This window comes from Corvus moneduloides, chromosome 11, assembly GCF_009650955.1.
Source record: "Corvus moneduloides isolate bCorMon1 chromosome 11, bCorMon1.pri, whole genome shotgun sequence".
NCBI lineage: Eukaryota > Metazoa > Chordata > Aves > Passeriformes > Corvidae > Corvus > Corvus moneduloides.
The window spans coordinates 6,104,042-6,128,199 of NC_045486.1; the positions used below are offsets into that span (position 1 = coordinate 6,104,042).

The following is a 24,158-nucleotide window of genomic DNA, read 5'->3' on the forward strand; positions in this document are numbered from 1 at the left end:
ACCAGGATTTACACTAGAGATATTAAGATTTGAATAGTTAGATTACACCGGTAAATGAAGTTTATAACCTAAAAAGTTATCCAGTATATCTACAGTTTATTAGTTGTCTAAGTCCCTCATCTGTTTTTTTGAATCCCACCGTAGGTTGATTTGTGAAGAGTGTGACACATTGCAAAGTGGTTCTGTAGCTTTGGTCTCTTCTTTAAGATCACTGCATCCTTTTTCCCTTTTGATGACCCAAACCCTCCCTTGCCACCTCCAGGCTCAGTCACACACCACACTCCCTCTTGAGGACCTGAACAAAAGCTGCCATGACAAATTTTCTACCTCAGTGGAAGAGATTCATTTTGCCCCGGTTAAGATGAAGTGTCCTGATTAAGCATTGACTCCTTTCTCTGATGGCTCATTTGGCTCCTTTCAAATCCCTCACATGAGCCCTCAATGAATTTTATTTGGTTGAGGGTCCAAAGCCACTTTTATGCATAACCCTGGAACAGTTATCAACTGCCCTGAGTCTTTTGGGCAATGCTGGTAAAATGCCACTGAAACAACGTGGTCTTACTTGGTGCCTACATCGTGCTGATGGAGCAACAGGATGATGAAAGCTCAACCAAGAGCCAACTGCTTGTTTTGGAAAGATTTTCTCCTATACAAGACAATCAGCTTCTTCCATCACCTTTTTCTTGGCAGTTTTGGAGTCTGAGTTACAATATTTGCTCATCACTCCATGAGCTTCTGAAAACATTTCATGGTTTCCTTGGGTCATATTTTCATACTGATAGTACAGGTTCTGAGACTTGAATAAACAGAAAAACCTACAAGAAACACTAATAATTCTATGTTTAAAAATTACAAAAAGAATTGCAGATGATGGTCAAACCCACTCAAAAAAAATTAAGGGTCACAGTATTTCACTTGAAAAAATTCAACTAAAATTAATTATCTGAGTAACTATATTTTTTTACTTGCATTTTCTGTAAGTATTTTTTGGTACATTTTTTTTCCTCAAACAGAAGTATAACAAGGCAAGTCTGAACTGATTTAAAAAGATGTAATTTCATTAGCAGGTGATTTACTGCAACAGAATGTGTGTTAGATCCAGCAGTAAAGGCAAATTAATTGAACCAAAAATACTTTAGGAAGAAGCAATCTGAGTTATCAGGTGTTAGTAATCAAAAAACATTAATACAGGGATATTCATGACCTCTACTTGTAAATAAACATCAAGGAAACTTTTCTCCCTTCAGGAAACTAATTCAAGAGAGCCTCGGAAACTGTAATTAGTATTAATTTAGCTGATTGTACACTCAGATAAGATGTGCATAAAGTGGTTTCAGACTTTAGGGGAAACAGACAGCTACATACACCAATTAATAGATTTTTAAAAGACCTGGAGATAAGTAATTAATTAGAGGAACACAGGCAAAAAAGGGATTCTAAAGAAACTGGTGGCTCTGCAGACAGGAGCCAAGGAATCACTGGAAAGAGGCTGTGGAATGGCAGGAGAGGGGAAGATCCTCTCTTTGCAGCCCTCTGCCAGCTCCAGGAGCAGCAGGGACCAGCTCACCCTCACTGAATTGAGCACAGGCACTGAGATAATTGGGACTTTTCTGAGGGAATCTTTTTGTAACCTGGTAGCACACATTCTGTACAAATGAAACCTTCTGAGGAGGAGCCACTTGGGATTTTGATGGGAGAGTTGCTAAGGAACAAGGCAGGTTTTGGTCAAAGGCACAGAGGCAGCAGAGCCCCTTGTCAGGGCACTACCCTCGCCCAAGAGTAGCAAAGAACAACTCTTCCACCCCTTAATTCAGGCCAGGACATAAGTGTGAATTCCCCATGCCCACCTTCACTGCACCACCTCCACTCCCCAACCTCGAGGCCCTTCAACAATAGCTGGATCTTTATTTTGTTCCATTCTCCATCAAAACCTCTGAAAGCCTTCTTTCATCTTACTTTGAAGTAGATATTTTTAATGAAGTGTTTACCAGCCAAGTCTAATTGTGCAGCATAACTAGTGCAACTTGAAAAAGCACACAGAACTGCTCTAGAGATGGGAAATGACTACAAGCCAAAAGTTGCAAGAGAGAGCAAATGAAAAACTTCTTTTTAAAAAAGCTCCTGATGTCAGTGAATCTGTCATTCCTCCTACTTTATAAAGCATGTCCTTGTTCATCATAAAATTTCTTTGCATTTACCAGCCCAAAACAGCTTTGCTTTCTATTCAAACAGCCAAAGACCTGTCTGGGCTGCAGTTACCAACGGGTGTCATAATGACACAAAAATGTAATGTAACAGTTGTAACAAAAGCAAATCTAAGGAATGGCAGGGTTTTAATATTTCAATAAGGTTAAAGCAGGAGTGTTAAATTATTTAGGTTCAGGAATAAGATAAAAGCACTAGAGCAATATCACATCCACACTCATATATCTTTACACGTGTAGAGGTGATATCTGTGTGATAAATTGCAGGAGTGTGAGGTAAATTAATTTACTATGCACTTTGATCACAATAGCCTCTCCTGGCCTACTAATCCATTTCCCAGCAGACTTGCTCTAACATCCCAAATCACAGAACACTTTCATTGCTGCCATTAAGAACAATGTTTCTTAGTCTACCTCTTTTTTTCTCCTCACAGGTGGAGAAGTTTCCCTCCTTGAAATTTAAGAAATATAAATTAAGCTACGGAAAAGAATACAGATGAAATCTTTATATCCTCCACTCTTTCATATTGTGTAACTATATAAGAGACCTATAAGGAGAAAACATCTTCATATACTGACAGCTGGGCAAGATGCTGTCATAGCATGATTCTCATGGAGGGGGAAAAACAATAAAATCTAGATATTTAACTTTTCAACTACAATGATTTAATATTGCCAGTAAAGAAATAATGTATATCTGTATATGGAAAAGCACTAAAAGTTAAACCTAATCCACAAATGTGCTCACAATTTGACATTTTAGGGCTATAGACTATTACATGAAAAAACGTAATTAACATACCTATCACTGCCAGAAGTGTGATGGAACCAAAATTTTTGGCAAGTAAAGAAAGCCTGCTACTTCCTTAAATCCCCAGTCACAGCTACCAGGAGCAGGGAATCACTGGAGCAATCTTTCCCTGCCAGGCTCTGAGCATCACACACAGGTGAGGTGCTGCCAGGCTGGAGGCTCCCAAGCAAGCAGATTTACCCCTCTGCCCATCAGGTGGGCAAACAGCTGTAAACCCAAAGGATGATCTATCACAAAGCTGAACAAACCATAAACCCGGGTATTATTCACTGGAAGATCACCAAGTGGATTGATGTCACGGATTTGCAGCTTCTGAATCTTGCCACACATACAGAAGGGTGTAGTGCCTGAAACCCCCATGGAAGAAATCCATATGAACGTGGGGAATGCAAAGCAAGAAGTGAGCTGGACTACAGTAAAGCTATGGATGCAAAGCTGTGTTGTGGACATACAAGCACTACCTTCCCCCAGTTTGCCATGGCTTTGTTTACAGCATGAGTTGCACTTACCCAAATATTGAATATTGACAGAAAGAGTCATGGCAGACTTAATAACACTTTGAGCATTCTCTACACTTGAGTCAATAGATATGCTTTAGAATTTGCTACAGGAATCATTACATTCAAAATGTAATAAGAAAAATATTTCTAGAGAAGAACAAAGACAGGGTAATTGATAATGGTTTCAGGTTTCATACATTTATCCTTTACGATTTTAAGTACTTCATTTAGAAAATCTATCCTTGTGAGCACTGAGGTCTGCCCAGCTGTGGCCACCAGAACACAAAATGTAAAATAAAAACATTAGAAGAGTTTCCTCTTTGTTGGGGCTGGGGTAGACAGATAACAAAACAAATAATGAAAAATCAGGTAACTTGAGTGAGTGATTTTACCTAAAGAGTGGCAGAAGCCCTGAGCCTGCAGTGGCACCTTTTCAGCCCCCACGTCAGCTGGGGCTTTGCCTTTGCCTTGTGGAGGCAGGAGACCTGGACAATGCCTGCCCCACTGGGGCCGCAGCTCAGCAGCACCACGTCCAGCCTGTCAGAGCTGCTCCCCGAGGACAGGCAAAGCCAGATTGCCCTGGGGGCATAGGGAAGGGGAACATGGAAAATCAGTGTGTGCTGAGCTCCTGCAGTGCTGGGGCATTGCTGCTGCTGCCCAGCCAGGGCAGCTCTGCCACACCTTGTCCCTGCAGCTGCAGAGAGAAATCTTCACTGCTGCTAGGGCAGCTGCAGAAATTCTCTCAGGGGGTCGGGGGGAAATCTGAAGAATGCAGCAGCGTCCATTTCCCGTGGCCAATGCAGCACAGGGATTTTCTGCTGTCCCTCACAATTCTATTCCCACTGCTTTGGTCTGTGACAAGCCATGGTCCCAGGGGAAACATCTCATTCCAGACTGGCAACTGGGACAATGAGGAAAGATGCTCTCAGCAATAGCAGGACTGAAAACATTTCAGTCTTCATCAGGACCAGCAGGAATGCAGCCAGACCCCAAACCCTTGTGAGTATTTGAATAACTGATGGCAAGACCTGGTCAGCCAAAGGGAAACTTTTAGCACTGAGTTACCCATGAGAGGGCCAAGGACCTTGGTGCTGTGAACATCCCACTACAGACTATACTGAGAAGACAGGAAATTAGGGAGGAGCAAAGGACAATTATGTGAAGAAAGCAAGGGTAGAATCCAGCTCTGCACACTAAAAATGGGTCTCTGCACTACAAGATGAGGTAATGTACAGAAGCTAGCAGTGAATATTCCTGCACCACAGAGAACAAAAAGGTTAGACGAGCCTGGCCATGTGCATATCCACACTTTTTCACTTTGGGAGATGATACACTGCCCCCTTCCTCTATCCTCCTCAAGAAGTAATAAGGGAAATACACAAAATAACAGCAGCCATAAATAAGGATTCTTTGCAGCAGAACAGAATTAAGCCTCCTTTTCTTACAGCATCTTTCCCAAGCTTCCCATTTACAAATGGAGAAGATGCTTCAGACAAAGGAGGGTGTCTAAAATATGGAGGATTTTGTGGTTTTGGTGTTTAAATAAATAAGAAGAGAGGTAGGCAGAGTGTTATATAATCCAGAATAAAACTTCTCAATTTTATGTTAAAAAAGGAAGAAATTAGCACCCTTGCCTCAAGGTTTAGTGTCCTGAAAATGTTTAGCAGCTTTTTTATAGAATAGCATCATTATTGTGCAGATATAATACACAGGATGCTTCTCAAAATTATATCACAAAGTACTTGTGCATTCACAGTATCCAGTAACTGCCTCCATAATTTATGGGCACCATCCTATGCAAATCATGGGAAAGAAAATGACAGATCTCAGGGGCTGTTTGTTGTTTAATCTCACTTTGTCATGATTCAAAAAAGAACAATGTGAAAATACAAGGAGAGTCATCCATAATGGTAAAAAAAGATTCTTGGACGTTCTTCGTTGTTTTCTAAGAAACATAAATAATCAGCTATTTGTCAGCTATGAAATGAATTTACATTTTCTATTTCACATGAAGGGCCATCAAAATCCTAAGTGTTTTACACCCTATTCTATTTCTGCTGGCTGAAAGACGGGACTGTAAGATTTGACAGCAAGAGATCATCCACTGAGCTGGGAAGCAACATGAAAAGATATCACAAAACTGGGCTGGGACTTCAACAGGCATCACAAGGCTTTGGAAAGAGTTTTGTGCTTTGGGCTGCTGAAAATAAAAATGCCAAACCCCTGGTGTGGTGGGGTGACCCTGGCTGAATGTCAGGTGCCCACCAAAGCTCTTCCATCCCTGCTCTTCTCAGCTAGACAGGGGAGGCAAAATGACAGGCAGGGCAGGGAGAGGCCACTCAGCAGTTAGTCAGAGGCAAAAAGACTTCACTTGGGGAAATCAGTTTAATTTATTACCAAACCAGAGCAGAATCACAGCAAATAAAAACAAGTCTCAAAAGCACCTTCCCTCCCACCCCTCCCTTCTTCCCAGGCTCAGTTTCAGTCCCAAATTCCCTCCCTCCTTCCCAAACCACCATATTACTGTTGATGCCACCTTCTCTGGTGGGCTTGGCCTTGGCCAGTGGATCCATCCTGGAGCCTCTGGCACTGGCTCTGTCAGACATGGGAAGCTTCTGGCAGCTTCTCACACAAGCCACTCCTGCAGCCCCCCTCCTGCCACCAAACCTGGCCAAACCCAATACATCAGATCTCAACTTCTCTTTCAAATTTACCAAAATTTGGATCCTTCTGAAAGTGTTATGTTCCTACCAGAAGCTTGGGAGGGTTTTTTGGTTTTTTTTTTTTTCACAAGTCTATATATGTCACTAAAGGTCTCCTGGCACGTAACCCCCAACTCATTTACTGTGAGTCCTACTACTTTAAAACAAATATGTCCACATAGGAATACCACCACAATCATCTCCACCCTCCCTGGAATGAAAAAGGCCCAATTAGATACAGTTTTCCTAACTGCTGGATTCAGTGGCTGCTATTAGATCACACAGAGCTCCACTGCTGAGAGAAGATGCTGCTTTCTCCGGAGGAGGAGAACAGTGGTGATGTGCAAGGCAGAGCTGAGTTTACATAAAAATGGCAAAAGCAGATGTTATCACTGAGATAAAGAAACACATTTCTAATACTACGACTTTGTTAAAGCACCACTACCACCAACAACAGAAAACAAAAACAAAAACCTAAAAGCATCTCTCAAAGTAATATTTCAGTCTGAGTTTCTTCAAGGACAGCAGAATAACTGCTGCAGATGCATATTAAAGGAGGAGTATTGGTGTCTGACACGCATAACTGTCACACTGACAAGTGAAATGTGCTCATTAAATTAGCAGAGGTCTTGAGATAACTGAAGTCAGCAAAACACAACAGCACTGCAGACAAACAGAGGTTTGTCAAAGCTTTGCCTTCCCTCCCTCTGGGCTTCTGCTTCTTCCTGAATGGATGAGCAGAGGCCACGGGCAGGGCTCTGCTGAGGCTGGTGCAGCCTTGGACTCCCCCAAAACTCAAGAGAGAAGCTGCAGGTCAAGCCTTGAGTTCAAATACAGCAGAAAGTCTTCATCTCTCACACTGCTCTGAGAGTTAGGGGGAAGGGATTCAGCTTTCTTCCAAAAGAAAATGTTCTGACAAAGTGTTCCCTGTCCAGAGGGTAAACTTTGGAACAATCTGCTTTTGTAATATGCGTCCTTTGTTTGTTAAAACCTCCTTTTCATATATATTAAGTTCTGAATGACCAGCAACTGCCCCCACCAGCTCAGAGCAGAGCCATGTACTCAGCTTCAGTGGCAGAGATTTTAGACCTGTCTTGGCCATCTCCTCCCTTTTTGGCAGGCTTAGGGGCTGTTTCAAAACCCATGCAGCCTTCCATAGAACACTACCTTTACCCATGGAGACTTAGAGCAATGGACTGGGGTTTTTTGCTGTCTCATAAAAAGTGAGAGAGAAAAATCCTGATGTCTCATTTCTGCTCTTTTATTTATTCAAAATGTAAAACTAAAGAGCTACTGGAAGGCACTCTCCCTTCCAGCCCTATCTTAACACCACAGCTCTACTTTAGGGAGAAAGATGAAAAGTCAGCCCCTAGAGCAGAACACGACTTCTGATTAGAGATACTCTGAATTAAATCTATTTAAGGAAAGAAACAGTACCATCCCTAGTCTTTTTTATTTATCTGGCCTTTTCCTCGCTCTTCTTTCAGTGCCTAGAAATTTGTCAAATTGTTTCAGGTTTTGTTTTCTATTTTTTCTTTTTCACTTAGGCAGAAAAACAACTGAGTGGTTCTAAACTAATTTCAAAATGTAAATATTGCACCAAACCAACACTTGATATCTTGCTTTGGCTGACATATAAAAAAAAAAAAATCAATTATTTACACTGCTTTAGTCACATAACAAAAGCAATGCTGCTTTTCAAAATGTACACTGTTAACCTGTATTCCCTCAAACTAAAAAATAAACAATTGTCACAATAGAAAAGAAAATTTGCTACAATTACTCAAGCACATGAAAGCTTATCACCACAAGAGATTCAATGAGCATTTTTTACATTAATTCATCAGCAGAGATGGAATCAACTCTTAGTCTGATACTCAAGACCTAATGAGAGCCTCCAGATACTTTCTGCAAGCCAGGCAGAAGGCATCAGCTGGTGCTCAGTCACCTTTTCATTGCATGAGAGGAAAAGGATCCCTTGCCAGGACTCCCTAGTCCAAACAGGTGACCCCAATCTGAAGTGGGACACTCAATTCATTCTATGACAGCAAAAACCACTGATAAACATCTGTAGAACCTCTGAGCTTTTGTGTTGCCAAAACAGAGACAAACCATGGAGGAGAACTTTCTCCAGCTTGGAGGTTTTCTAGGTTCCGACAAGTGAGAAGCAAAACTTCTGCAGTCAAGCTCAACAGCCAGAGCCCAAAAACGGCCATCAGTGGGGAGGGACATGCAGGAACTTAACAGCACCTTATCCCTACCAAGTGTGTGTGGCCACACCTTTGGCTGGGCCAAACAAGATGACATTCACAGGTTGTTTTCCATTCAGGACCCCCAGAGCACAGCCCTCTTTCGGACAGATCTTCTAGGGCTTTTCCCAGAGCAATCCATGTTTTTAGAATCAATCAAGAGATCAAGGGTTGGTTTTTTTCCAATTAGAGCAAATGAAATAGTCTGATTTTTTTTCTTTTCCTTTTATAAGACAACATTTATCTTGACACAAGTTTCCACATTACTGTAGCTGGCCTGCAAGTGTATTGAATAACAGTGGACTGGTGATATTTGCAAGTCAGACACATATCAAAAAATACACTGAGTTATGCAGAATCCATTTTGCACTGCCTGGGAAAGGCTGGAAGCATGGCACTAAACTCAGGTGGGAAGTGTAGGTTTCAAGTGAGAAACATGGTTAAAGAGGAAGCCTTTCTGTCCTAAGGCAAGCCCAATCTTCTCACCTCCTTAAGGAAGCAGTTAAGTAAAAAGTGGGAAGCTCCACATTTGAAGCAAAGCTGGCACTGCCTGTCCGCAGTTCAGCCGAGAGCCTGGACATTCCCTGGACAGGGAATCATTCCCTGACACGGCACAACGTGTTTGTCAATTGAGCACCAGCAACATGAGGGCTCTTCACACCTCTCAGCTGGGGCAGTCTGAGCAATTACAGTTTAACCACCGTGGAAGTTTAAGCCAGCGTGAAGTTGGCTTACAGCAAAGCACTCGATTCCATGAAAAGAGGGGGCTGAGAGGCTCCCTGATCCATCACCTGGCTCAGAGCAGCACTTGCATGTCTAGCCATGCCAAGGACAGAGCACTAGGGAGGGGATCCTGCTCTGGGTACCAGTTGCAGGACAGTGTCTGGCAGCCACCAGAGGAGGCTGTGAGGAGCAGAATAACAAAACCTCACTTGTTTCCATCCCAGCTACCAGAAATGTGCTCCTGGGGGACAGCTGTTTCCTCTGATGGCCTGTTCCACTGCTGGATGCTGCATAGGCTGGCCCTGGGCTGGTCGTAAAGAGAAAGGACTAAACAGGCAGTGGTTGGTTGAGTCCCTGTAAAACTATGCTGCCTTTATAGCAAATGTTCTGAGACCCATAAAGTGCTATCAAAATATGGAATAATCCCTCCTGAAAAAGGCATATTTGAGTTTTATTCCTATCTTTGGCTCCTATGTGAAATCTGGACATTAAAGCACTTGGAAAGCAGACAGGACACAGCTCAGAGTAAGATATCTGAAACTTTAGATACTAATTCATATAATGCATTACACAGAGAAAATTATTTTATTATAGTTACATTTAAAAGCAAGTTTACATTCTAAACTCTGCATGAATTTCCCCTACAGATTTTGATTCATATATTCTGTCAGGACTAAGGGATAATCTCTTCCCACCTGTTAAAGAGCACAGATGTAGGGAGCAGCATACTAAAGACACACAATCCTCATCAGAAGGACTATATAAATGTACAGTATAAATGTGATTCTGCTTTGTAGCTGTTTCCATCTCTAGACACTATAGATTACCCTTTTTCCTTTGATAGGCTAAATAAACAAAAAAGGAACATAAGAAATAATTCATTTCACCTAAGAACAGGGTTTAGGGGGGACTTGCATAACCTGAACCTCAGAGGATTGACTGGTACAAAGAACTGCTCGATACCACACTGCTTGGAGGAAGTACAGCACCAATCAAAACACATGTGGGGTGTGTAGACACCAGAAACCACTACGAAATCTTCCCCATTGGAAGATTCTGATCAACAGAAATCATTTTTCCTATGGGTAGAAGAGGTTATGATTTATATTTTTCCCAGTTTTTCTTAGAAAACACTTAATCTATGGTACCAATAGCAGGAAGTAGCAAATTCTTTCTAGCATTTCAAGTTTTTTGATCAAATAGCTTCATTATGATGCTTTCTAAATAGAACTGTCTGTTTATTAAGATATTGCTGGTGTTCAAATTGGGATGAAATCAAATGAAATTTTGTAGCTCAAACAAGACATCAAGGTGCATTGACTATGAGGAGGAAGTTCAGAAAGCCTTTTCCAAAAGTGAGAGCCATAAGAGCTTACATAAAGGAGGATTTAGAGAAAATAAAGGAAACTGGTTTAGAGGGAGAGGGAAAATAGAGATTGAAACAGGATAAAAACACACAGAGAACAACAGGTAATCTGTTTACTTTGTGGACTAAATGACAGCCTCTGTGTCTGGTGATCTCCCAGTGGTGGTTTTGGAGGGTTAGAAAGACAATGTGCCCTAGATGCTCATGCCCACAGCCAGCTCCCAGTGGGGCATCTCAAAATTCCCCTTCCTACAACTGTGTTTCAGCTCTTCCTCCCACCATCCTTGGAGTGGGCAACTCCAGTGCTCACATTTACCTTTCAGGACTCAAAAGAGACCAACCAGGCTCATAACAGAACTGGAGTAACCATGACAAGCATGAGATAAATATCTAATAACCACTGCCAACTTATTTGATTCAGTGTGTTATCAACAGTGGGAATCAGCATTGAACAATTACACAATTCTGCCCTCAGGGAAAGAAGGAAATGCAAAATACTTCCAAATAAGTCATTGAGGAGGATACATTCAACCTCAACAGAATTCACTGTGTCCTGCCTGGCAGCTCTCCTGACTCCCGTTGAGCTGTGGCAAATGGGGATACACAGCACTGGAGGACCATTAATGTTTTTTTCTCTGTTTTTGCCCACATGTGAGCCCCATCCTCCGCCTCTGCTGGGGATACAGATGGGTTTTAAGGGATAGAGGGAGGGTCCTTATGGGTCTGTAGTCCTGGGAAAGCCAGCAGCTGCCAGGGACACTTCCCCACTTCACAGGCTTCACTGTGAATTTCCCCAAAGTCTTAAGACTTCAGTAGAGGACAAATGTCAAGGGAAAGGACGGAAGCATTGCCTTGCTCTTAGGCATTGAATAATCTCATTTAGGGACAGCTACCAGTGCTGCTTTGGCCTTGTTAATTTTGCCTTCCTAAGTCAGTGTTCAGACACTCACAGCTTTTGTCTACTGCTGTTATCAAGGCATTTGCATGCACTAATCCATGACAAATGGTTTCATTTGATGCACATCTGATTTCCTTGCCTGCCAACTAGAAAGAGATAATAGAAATACCAAGAGAAACTAAATTAGAACTAAAGGAGTCATCTATTTGTTGGAGAAATTCAAAACAAGGTTAGGATAAACACCACCCAGGCAGCTGACTTGATGGAGAAAGCATTGAGATTTCAGCTGAGGAAAGACAGTTTCTAATTACCTGGAGGGAAAAAAATTGCTGCATTTTAAAGCCTCACAAAAAGATATTACTACAGAAATAATTATACTACAGATGTGGGAGCTGGCTTAGACAGTCATTGCCTGTCAGATCCTGCCCCAGCACACTGAAAACAATTACGAACCCAAAAACCTCTGTTAGCTTCAACTCATCCCTTTGGGTTTTTTTGTTTAACACAGTAGTGACTTCTGGCTGACTGACCACCCAGATTGGAAAGCACTCCATGCAAGTAACCAAAAAGAGGAACTCAATGAGTCAACGAAAGTCACAGTAAATAGTGTTAGTTTAGCTGTGACAGCTTATGATTTAGGCAAGATTTTTCCCCAGATCTCTGCTGTTTAATAAAAGGTGTATCCTTGTATTAAAAAGGGCAACTTCTGGAAACACCAGACCTCCTTTCATTCCAATGTTGCTCTAAACCAAAACAAGAGCTGGTACTGGCCAGAAGGACACACAAGACCCTCCTCATGTTCACATTGGTATTGAATTTGAACTCTCTGAGGTCTTGAAAAAGGCAGCCAGTGGCAGATCTGAATTTATGCTTCCAGACAGGATTTATGCCTCTATCAGGATGATGGCTTGTTTTGGGTAACTGCTGATATCTATGCAGACAATTTTTTCCCCAAAGAGGAATATCAAGGCAGAAATAAAGAAGGCACGAGGATACGTAAATAATTTTTAAAGTTTCAACTTAGAAAATTGATTCCTAAGACCAGCCCAAACTCCCAAATAATAAGTCCTCAGAATTTCCTACTCAGTTTCAATTTTGTCTTTAAAACATGAGATAGGCTGGTGTTCAGAAGTTTCTGAACTGTAAAATTAGCCAATTTTTAAACACATGATAGAAAACATAGGAATTACTACACCATAAAAAAACAATAATTGAGGGTTTTATGAATATAATTACAGGAAAAACCTATCTAGTCATATTTCAGTGTGTTTTACCACACCTTCTCTATCCTCAGCACCTTTAGCCAGTCCAGAAATGAAGCAAAGTTCTTCCCTGAAATGTGTTTTTCAAAAGGCAGTGTTCTGAACATTACCTTACTCATGGTTTCAGTGTTATTTGACCTAATTTCTGTCTGGTTTTAGGTTTATTTAAATCCAGAATGGCTCAGAATGTGAACACTTACTTCTTAATGTGTTTGTATAGGCAAATATAAGAACTACAGGTACTTTTAAACTCCTGAACGTGTTCAAAGTCACCACTGTGTTATTGTGATTCCTGGGCAGCACGTAGGAAAACGTGCTAACCAATAGGTTCCCTTCATTTCTGCATGTTCTTTTAAGAAACAAACATATAAATCAATGAAACCAATTTTCCAAATAAAATGTCCTTGCTTGCTCTCAACCACTTAATTAAACACCATTAACTCTAGTTTGTTTTGGCAACCAATTAATGTCATGATCAAATATAAATAGACTCTGCAAGAAAAGATTATAATTAATAAATCCTGAACACCACAGTACAATTGCACTGAAGCCTTGCTTGCCAGAGATATTTAGCAGCAGTTTTGGAGAGCATTAATGAGGACAGTAAAAATAAAGGTTTATCAGAGTGTGCAGTTTAGATCCTGAGGCTCTTGCCTGCACCCAGGCTGATCTGCAGAGCCTTTGGTTGCTGACATTATTCACAACACAGAAAAATCACAGTCCCAGGTTTCCCACTTTCCAACAAACTGATATGTACATTCACAGGAGTCTTCTTATCCAGTTCTCCACAGATATAACTTTCACTTGGTCACAATTTAATTGAAAGTGTATTTTGCTTGCTGTGTTTTAGTAGGTTCACAATGAAGGCTCTTGATTGAGATTTGTCAACTACAGAAAACTAAATTAATCCAGTAGGAGCTTTGGATCATGCATGAGGATGGATTAAAAGCATTCTTTAATTTAAACCAACAGCTCTCCTGATAATCAAGAGACAAGGATCACTGTTTAAGCTGGTTTTTAGTGGCCTATTCATTTAGTAAGAGTTAAGGTACACCATATACAAATAAAACTTAACTGCTTATGGAAGAAATTTTTGTGCCCAATTCCAAAAATCTCCCAGCACTTGTGGCTGGGTGGGAGCTGCTCATGGAGAGCAGGTTATTCACTGAGTTACTCATAACTCAAGAGACACAGCACCACAACGAGGGCACCCATCCCAGACAACAGATTATTTATGTACTGCACTTCACTTGGTGGTTCTCAAGGAATCACTTTGGCATCATCCAAAAACTAGCAAAATCCTCCATTCCTGCCATCAATTCAGTTCCCAAGTCAAGCTGTTTTCTCAAACTAAGGATTACACTGGAATACTAGGACACAGTTATTGATTATCACAATGGCAACAGTGATCCTGCACCCTGCTGCCACTGAAGTGACCCTTCAAGAAGGGCAGGAGTGGTTTTTTTACCCACTGTGAAGGAAAAGGGGAAAACTGCTATTCCAAAAGAAATACAGAAGGCAAGAGAGAGATGTCAAAAACCAATCTAAATAGAGCGTAGAAATATGAGTCACAGAAACATTGGGCTTTGTAACTTCATTCAGCTTAATTTACACCCCCGATTCCCCATTGTGCATCACTGGCTGAGTCTCATAAATTTAGACTCCAACTGTGCTGAAGTCCTCGTGGTCCCTACCCAGGGCATGATGAACAGAAAGCTTCAACATCACTCCCATGCAAAAGAATAAGTTCAGCTGGAGAAAACTCTTCTGTATAGGGCATCTGAAAGCAGCAAAAAATATTGAGTTCCACCAGGAAAAAAATCTTGCTTGCAGCAAAGGTTGGTTTCATAGAGTGGAAAGGAAAACATTCAGAGGGAAATACAAAGATTACAGACAGTACAGGATAAAATAATATCAAACTTATGGGAGAAAACACATCAATCTTATGAAGCAATGCCCTTGAATATTACCTTTTAAAATATAAATGAGCTTTGGACTAAAGCAGGCTAATCATTAAAGGCATGTTTCTGATGTTATCAGCAGAAATACTTCAGTGCAGAGCAATGTAGCTTGCCTTTGGGCTTTATATTTGCAGGTGCCAAATTTTCCTTGGGACTTAACCACCACAGTATGAATTCTCACAGTCTTTAATGCCGTGACAGCAAGATACAAATAGTGCTGTGCACTGAAAGGTCCCTGCATGACTCACCAGGGCCCCAAGGCTGCACTTGGAGAGGGAGGCTCAGCGCACGGTGTGGGAGCAGAAGATGCTGCCGGGGCCAGCACAGCAAGAGGTGCTTTTTGGTCCCTCCTTCCCCAGGGCAGCTCCTGCCGTGCCAAGAGGGATTTGCTCTGCACCTACCCGAGTGTCTGCCTGCAGAGAGGCCTGAGGGAGAGCTGAAGTGGCTCAGGATGGGGACGGGAGCATGGCCAGGGGGAAGGACAGAGCAGGGGGACTAAACCAGAACACAGCCAGTGCCAGTGCAAAGCACACCCAGGAGGCATCATCCCATTGCTCTCTCTGAGCACTCCACCATTGCTCTTTTGCACAAGGTGCGCAGTGAGGGTGACCACAGGAGTGCATTCACAGGGAATGCAGCCACGCTTTCCAGCAGCTCCTGGGGAGCCTCACTGGGCGCCGTGGGCTGCTCAGGGCCCCACTGCACACCTTGGCCAAGCTGCTCTTCATTGTCCTTCGAGCTGCAACACCTGCTCGCCCTCAGGTTGCTCCATCTCCCTGGATCAGAAGTAACAAGGCATCACATTCAGCAGTGTGACTGGTGACAGCTTTCCTCTATCTGCACCAAGCTGTGAGGATCCCAGCTGCCCTTCTTCTGCCACCAACCAGCCAGTGAGGACCAGCTGATGCCTGGCAATGCCAACCTGTCCTTTCCCCCATACTTCCCTGTGTCTCAGGCAACAGCTTACAGACCCCCAAAACGCCCATGGCTAGCCCCATCTGCAAGCACACCCTGGAACCATGATGGGTTTTTTCAGAGGTTTGATGTTTCAGAAAAAAACCCAAAACAATCCAAAAATCAAAATCACAGAGTGCAATACTTCTGGTCAAGTCTGCTGCTGTAAACAAGCACATCACACAAGCACAGCAGGCAGTTCGTTGCCATCATGCTGCTAGAAACCCTACCTCATCCTTAAGTGTTGATTTTGTCACATCAGTTCTCTTCCTAAACAAAATACATGTCCATGTACATCCAAATGTATTTTGTGTGTGACCAGGAGGTACTTACAACCTGGATTTCTTCACTTAGCAGTTGGTAATTTCCCATTTTCAAGAGCAGCCTGTGAAGGCCAGGTGTGTATAACAAAGGTATCACAAGGGAGATCTTTCCAGTGAGTGACTGGAACAGCTCGTTATGAGCAGGATTTTCGGATTGTGAACAAACTAGGGCACTGTGGTGCTTTCTGTGCATTTTCTGGTGTAAATGAAAACTGAATCAGACCATAGAACTTAAAAATTTGCTCATTTTAACTAACACAGCAAGGAACATTAGTTGTCACCTTTCATGGCCGTGGCTGGCTGTATTCCTGCCTGGCAATTTGAACATCGTATACTGAAGGCAACAGTTTGCATTCCCACCATGTGATTAATGAAACACAATTCTTGCTAATCATAGAAACTTTTATATATTAGCTACCTAATGCCACACTTGCTTCTGTCAACACCAAGAGCAAAAATCCTGTTGAATTCACCTTCCAAATCTCAACAGTTGTACAAAGTAGAGACACATTTTATTTACACTTTCCTGAGGAATTAGATTCAAAACCCTGTATGTTTTGAACTGAATAGCCACATATATGGGACATATGAAAATAGTAGACCTTTTGAAATGTGAAAATATGCGGTTTACCCCAAGGCTACAAAAAAATCAGTGGGCAGGCCAAGATCAGAACTAAGACATTTTTTTGCTCACAGCTACAAACTCCAGTTTCTGCAAAACGCTGTCTACTGAGAAACATGCTCAGAGCATCCTTAGGTTGATGTTCCTTGTTAGTTGGTGCAGAATTGCTTTGAGACTGATTTTTCCATCTCATAATATGAAGTACAGAGAATTACTTCTTGAGAAGATTTTTAATAAGCACATCATTAACTACTGTCACAATAAAAGGTACTTCATGTTTTAGCATCGTAAAATTCCAGCCTTGATTCAGTCCATGATTTCTTCCTCTGAACAGGCCTATTTTTAATTAGCATATTTGCAAATGTCAGCAGTGCTACAGTGGGTACATTTTTCGGCTTGTGTCTACCTTACATCTTTACACTGCACACAACACTAACTTGATGTGCACCTAATTCATTTGCACAAACTTACAGGTGAATCCTGTGTCCTCCAAGTAACACATGGCCAGTGTTGTCATCTATGATCAGCTGACAGATTCAATACCTTGTTATGGAACAAAGTCAAAATTTTGCAAAGAATTGCATGATTGAAAGGGTGATGGATGCCTTTTTTTTTTTTTTAACTTGAATCCTGTACTTGGCTAATATCTTCTTGTGTCACCAAATGCCAGCATCTATTTCCTACTGCTGGGAGGGTCAATCCTGTCAATCAGATGATCAATGAACTATCACAGGCACTCAGATAACTCTGCAAATCACATGTCCACTCTAACCCCTCAGGCCAATTCCACAGCCCTACAACTGCGTGTGTCTTAGAGACTAGAACAACCAGTGTGGGATTCTTTTCATTACCACTGTTTCTTCTTAAATCACACAGAAATGACAAGCTTGCAAAGATGGAGATTTGTTTCCACATAAAGTTATTTCCTGTGAATGCTTTCACACATCCTTTGCCTAACATGATTTTCATGAAAATGAAATATAGTCATAAAAAACCCTGCAGAAAGCCGTGAGTACTGCCTAAGGGGAATTACACTGCAATGGGGTTCTGCAGGTTTACTCCAAGGTCTCCTCCTGATCTATCCAAGTCAAAAGGAACCGGCACCAATACCCAAGGGCACTAAAGAGCAGCACTCAAACTTCTCACCGTGTTAATGAGACAAGAAAGAAATAATGAACAGGCACAAATAATTCAGCATCATTCATCTTATAAGCAAGCAGTATTTACTATGGCCTTACTACCTGTGCACACCTGCCAACATTTCACAGAAAATAAAGCTACAGTCAATCACAAATACTGTCATGTAGAGCAGTTTATCATGTTTGTTTCCAGGTTCATACCTTCTGCTAAGTCATCTAACTGAATAAAGAAGTACTGAATTATAAAAATGAAAAATTATACTGCACTGAAAAGAGGCTTTAAGTTTTTGTGATTGCACAGTGTGTACAAATCTATTTCAGCCCATTTAGATACTAGCCTAAGAAAGTTTAGGGGGGGAAGAAAAAGATCAAGCTCAGAAATCTCTGATGATAAACTAACCTTCTTATATATTGCCCTTGATTTCCAGGGTTTCAAAACTGGATTAACTGCAGTAGTCCAGATGGATATATTCACTGTGCTAATCCACTGTGTTCAGTTCAAGTTTATTATGCTAAATACACTCCAAGAGGATTTTATCTTTTACCTGCACCTTCCTGTGCTCAGTGACACTCTTCTATTCATCAAGCATGAGAATCACAAAATGGGGTGGAACCTGCCTTTTTAATTATCTTGTAACCAAAGTGGCCCCATGATGGAGCTGAACTGCTCAAATTCTCTTATTTTAGAGCACCTCATTATCTGTGGAAGATCACAAACTGAAAGAAAAGGTATGCTGAGCATGCTATTGATTACAGCTATATTTGTCATGATTCAGTAAGTTAAAATATCATATACCAAATATTAAATTACTGAAATTATGCCTTGGCTCATCTGCACCCATTTGTTATTCACTTTTATTTGGCTGAACATTTTAATCTTACTTACAGAGTTTCTAACTAAAAGTAAACTATGCATTCCTAATAATATAAATATGAAAAATAGAGTGTGCTCAGGGACTGCGGTTGAATACATTAAAATCACTCAGTTTGCTAGTTAACATATTTCCATCCCTTTTATGTACAACCTTTCACATTCAGTTGACAGACTGCAAATTCATGGCCTTATGAAAAAAACTACTGTCTTGATTTTCTGTTGTGACAGCAGAAATTGTCCAAAATATCTAACAGTTTCCCAAAAGGACACTCACTGGCTGGTACTTCCCAGGTGCAGCACAATCTGAATTCGAGGTGAACATCATGTCAAATTCCACTCATCTGTCATGTAGTGGATTATTTCTTGAGAGACTGAAATTGGCTGCCTGGGATCAGAACACCATCAATCTTATTCACATAGGGTGCAGAGAAGCTGCCTGAGCCAGGCTCGCAGGAGGGAAAGCTTGGCTGCTTCTAAGTAGGTGATGAGGCAGCTGTAAAACCTTCACTCTATCTGTAGCACATCTCTGAGTGAAAGATTTTGTCATTTTTCACATTTCTCCAACATTTGGTATGCATTCAGTGTCTTGCTGTTCTTGCTTCATAAAAAAGGTGATTTTTCAAGCTTAGGCAAATGTTGCAGAGCTCTGGATCTGCCCAGCTCTCATTTTTTCTCATAATGTCACTTGTTTCAACTGAATCCATAAAATGATATTACATTTTCCTTTTACATATCTGTTTAGCTGGGCTGGTTTTTCCCATTTCCTTCACTAGGGACACACTCAAATAACCAGCAGCATTACTGATGATTGCATTGTAATAAATCTCTGCAAGTCCCAAATAAGTCCCTCACCCGTCAAACTTCAAGCACTCCCAAACTTCCAGTGCCAGGTGGTAAAGGTAACACCCTTGGTCAACCTGATGCTCTAACATGGGCACTGAGACCCGGCCTAGCAAGGATTTTGGTTTATTCCTCTATACCATGTATGTTTTATTACAAGAAACCAAGACAATACCCACACCTGTGACTTCTGGGCAAGAAATGTACTTGGGAAAACTTTGAGTTTTGAAGTTGCTAAAGACCTGTGTTCAAGACCATCTGTCTATGAAGGGATGTAATTTGATCAAAAAATATTAAAATATTAATTGCCACATTGTAAAATGACTCATCTCTGTGAGTTAACATTTTCCATCTTTCATTACTACAACTCTCAAAGCCTCTCCCACCTTTTCTTTGGATTCAAATTCATTAAGTGACATTCTTGGCCCAACCAATTTTAACCAGATGAAAATATTCTGCTAGGATATGTCAACACCTCAATTTTTAGCATAGCACATTCTTCAAAGTACAATTAGAAGTTGAAGAAGTTGTGTGATCCATTTCTATTAATAAAAACACAATGAAAACCCACGGCTGTGCTGTCCCTGCAGATCCAGCAGTCCAAGGGAGCTGTGTTCTCCACTGCTAACCTGTGGGACTGACTCTGCCTTTACAGGCATTGCACTCTATTCATTCTATTCCCAGCCCCAAATTCTCCTCTGGGCCGCACTTTTGCAGCCCCATCAATTTTCAGAGGTAAACTTGAGAACCTCAGAATAAGTGTGTCTCCCTTATTCCAAGGCAAACACCTGACCTCCAGCACACGCGGGTGACTGAAGGAGATTTGGTGCTGGTGGTTTAAGGAACAAACCTGAACCCAGTTTGGGTCAGATAAGTACAAAGTTCTCCAAACCTGTGCTGTCACAGTGTCCAAGTTCTACAGCCATTCCAGAACTTCACCAAATGGGGAGAAGGGGAGAGAGAAACAAGGACACAGAAACTGAACCATTACCCAAAACGGGATTCTTCTGTTGGGAAATTGTTAGAAAATGACATTAAAGGATGACTATTCCCATATTGGATTGGCAAAGCACAACACACATTAGACTCACCAAAAAACAGATGCTGTGCAATACAAAGGCAAGCAACTCATAAAACTTAAATGAAAAAAGAATTTTGATTAGTCAATCATTTATCAAGACAGACACGAGCACAGGCAGAGAGCCTGCTAGCCCAGAGCTGAGCTCAGTCCTACCTGGTCTGTGCAGGTGATGCTGCTGGAAAGTGTGATGGAGGGACCCCTGACAGAGCAGCATTGCACAGGCACTTATCCACAAATACAGGACCCAGGACATTGCAGAGACCACTGCCATTCTCTAAACAAAATATTAGACAGACATTATTATCCAATGTCTTACAGCACACAGAACAGTCAGCTTCCATTACAACAGTATTTTTAATATTTTTCATTTTCACTCCTTTTGCTAAATGTCTTTTGATTATTATTCGTCCCTGCAGGATACAATTGTTGTACAACAAAGGTCATGCCCAAAAAGGACAGCTGAGGTAAAGAGACATCAACATGGGAGCCTGGATAACTTTAATAATTCAGTGGTAAAAATCAAACTGTAATAATCTGAGGACTAAAAAAACCACAATATAAATAGAAGCTGGAAAATTTTCTCGTACTGATCCATAGCTGAATCTACAGGGGAGTTAAAAATATAAATTAAATTTAAAGAAAAATCACAGCACCAGCTGAAAAAAACTAACATGATGTCCAGGCAGTATCAGAGCTGCTTTAAACACAATGTAAAAAGGCACAAAACATCCTCAGATATCCAAGACACATTGCCAAAATACTTCATCTCCAAAACTAAAAAGGCTATTACTGACCCAGAGGGTAACAGTACATTGTTTGGTTTTTTGCTTTTGCAAGCATTAATTATTAATCATGCTTCTGTCTACCAAAGTAATTGTTTCTCAGAATTATGTTCTAATCCCCAGATGAAATCAGCTTCCTTTTGTTCGACCTGTGCATGTACAAGGACTGGAGTATGGCCAGGCTGAATTTCAGATGTGTTCTGTAGAAGATCTGATGTTTTTACAAAGCAGATTGTGTCAAAATTTTAAAAAAATATTCCCTTTGCAAAGGAAAAACTATTTCTTTGTCTGCTGGTGCACTTGGCCATCCAGTGTAGACAACTATGTTTTTTCATACTTGTGTTCATGGCTGTACTAACTGGATAAATTTCCCTCTGACTTGTTAACTTCAGCAGCTCTTTCTCAGTGCCTGCAAGGATCAGGAGTTTTGCACGGCTCAGCTACGCTACACATCGTCCAGTTCCCTTAACAGCACCTTCTGCTGCATTTCAGATGGCCAAATTAATCAAACTTCAGGCACTCTCCTCACTCAGCCAATGATGGGGTGCTGCTCGCTATCTAATAATCCAATCAGCTGAACATCATTTTCACAGAGCAAGAAAGACTTTGAAAGATTAAATCTCTCACATGGAAAAAATCATGTCCTTACAAAAAAAATAAAAAAAGTCTGTATGTGATACCAGGGGATTTCTACAGTAGGAAGATGAACAATATTAAAATAGTGGAATGCAATGCTAATAAAATATATGCATATAAACCTATTTTCCCCCTGATTTTAAAGCAGCACAGTCTTTGGGAAGCTTTTTAAGTCTAATTAGTTGAAATGAACCACATAAACTTACAAGTAAAATTAATAGAGAATACCAAAACATTATTTTGATCAGCATGAGGCTCTTCCTTTCTCTGTACTGAGTTCTTAATGCACTGCGTGATGTATAATTAATTTCATTTCCAACTGTTTGCTTTGCAGTATACAATGCACTTTTTCTCCTCTCTTTTTAGACCCATTTATCTCTTGCAAAATAGATTCAAACCCCTCAGATCAGGGAGCTCCCAGGAGGCTTCCTGTGTCTTCAGGAATTAACACCTTCTTGTCATAATTGGCGCTCCCGTGCTTTTTATACCACAAGGCAAAGGGAAAGGTGAACCTCACGTAGGGGAATTTCAGCTACTCAGGTTATTTAAACTGAACTTTAAAAATCCCAGTCAAAGAGTGAAGCAAAGCCAAACTTCCACAACCTGCTAAATGCTCCTGTGTCTTTCCTCCGGCATCATGTTCTCAGCACATGGACAGCAGACTTACTTTATGCCCTCAGCCTTTATTATTAGTTTTTGGGCTTCTTTTAAATATAAAATCCTCTCTCAAACTGCACTATTTCAAACTACCTTTGCTCAAACACAGCATTTCTAACAAACATTTCTTCATGCACTTGTTTGTCAGCAAACTGTCACATACACAGTTTTACCCAGAGATCATCTTAGCATTAGTATAGAAACACAGCAGTGAATATTTTCCACTTATTGTCTGAGTTCCAGATCTGCTCTCTGAATCTTAAATCCTGAGGAAGCTCCTTACCTGAGTAATCCAACCAAGAGCAGAGCGCTCTAGTAGTGTTCATCGGAAAGATCTAATACTTTTTTAAATCCATCTGTATCACAATAAGGGATTTCTTTTATAGCTTCCCAATAATCTTCTTTATCAGGATTGGAAGTAGGAAAAAAAATTTTTTTTTCGTTACAAATCCTGTTTCCAGAGTAAAGAAGTCATCTGAGCTCTCAGACTGCCGTCAGAAAAGTGGCCAAGGTTTGAGGGGTGGAAACCTTCTCATTTTCACCTTTAAATCATTCCCGAGTATCCCCTTCTGCTTGACGAGCCCTTTGAAGCGATCTTGAGACGATCTGCGGCTTCCAGGCCACTTCAGGGCGAGGAGCAGCTCGCGTGTGCGGGCAGCGCAGCCCCGGCTCCGCACGGCCGGCGAGGAAGGCGGCGGTTCGAGCGCTGCTCTCGGATGCTGGAGGCGCCGGAGCCTATTTCAACACATCCCTGCTCGGGAGAGTATCACATGTGCCTTAAAGCGACACAGCCCTCGCTCACCAGCCCCAGCCCGGCGCTCGCCAGCGACTGGAGCTGCATTTAAATAGCGGCAGCAGAGCCTGCACCGCGCAGGGGAGCGGCCGCTCCGGCTGCGAGAGGCAGGTAGGGATGGGCAGGAGGGGAGGCAGGTAGGGATGGGCAGGAGGGGAGCAGCGCCGGGGGAGGCGAGGGGCTGGGCAGCCAAGGAGAGATCTGGGGACTCGCTAGTTCTGCCAGCAGAGCCTTTATTCCCCAGCGTTGTTCTGGCACTTATTCACGAGAGGAAAGCGAGACTTAAGGGAGTCTCTTCCCTTGCACAGAGAGCATCACATGCCTGTGAACAGGGAAGAGTGGTGCAGGGAAAGAGTAACAAGACACACGGGAGAGCAGGAGACTCCTACACGCTCCCAGGGGCTTTCCAACACCTTGCCACAACTCTGAGTGGAATCTTTCCTTCCAACTCCATTTCTAAGGCATCTCTGCGAACAATGGGGAAAGAGCTCTGATTTACTCCCAAATGCTGAAGCTCAGCTATGCCAGATTATTTATTACAGTTATTTATTCTCCATATTTTAAGTAGCCATTTACAGGAATGGAGTGGTTTCCTCTCCCTCTTGTACCATATGCAATTATTTTTTTTAAAGAGCCATTGTATGGACTTAGTACATACCATTCACTTGGTATTACAGCTCTTATGTCTGCCTACAAAAGAAAAAGGGCTTGGAGACAAAACAGAAACTTCCATTTTAAGAGCTCAGGATGTGTGCTATAACACAATGTGGGATTATTTTTT

The 24,158-nt window shown here is 41.6% G+C and overlaps 1 protein-coding gene across 1 annotated transcript in view; it reads right to left on the reverse strand.

The window, feature by feature from the left end:
- TAFA1 (TAFA chemokine like family member 1) overlaps window positions 1-23,697 on the reverse strand; it is a 224,614-nt gene extending 200,917 nt beyond the window's left edge. Inside the window, exons 1-2 of the mRNA XM_032120931.1 lie at window positions 22,868-23,697; window positions 20,663-20,783 (exon numbers count right to left, since the gene is read on the reverse strand). Of these exons, the coding sequence (XP_031976822.1) occupies window positions 20,663-20,780 (118 nt within the window). The 5' untranslated portion in view covers window positions 20,781-20,783; window positions 22,868-23,697. The remainder of the gene's footprint in view (window positions 1-20,662; window positions 20,784-22,867) is intronic.
- Between the last annotated feature and the right edge of the window lie 461 nt (window positions 23,698-24,158).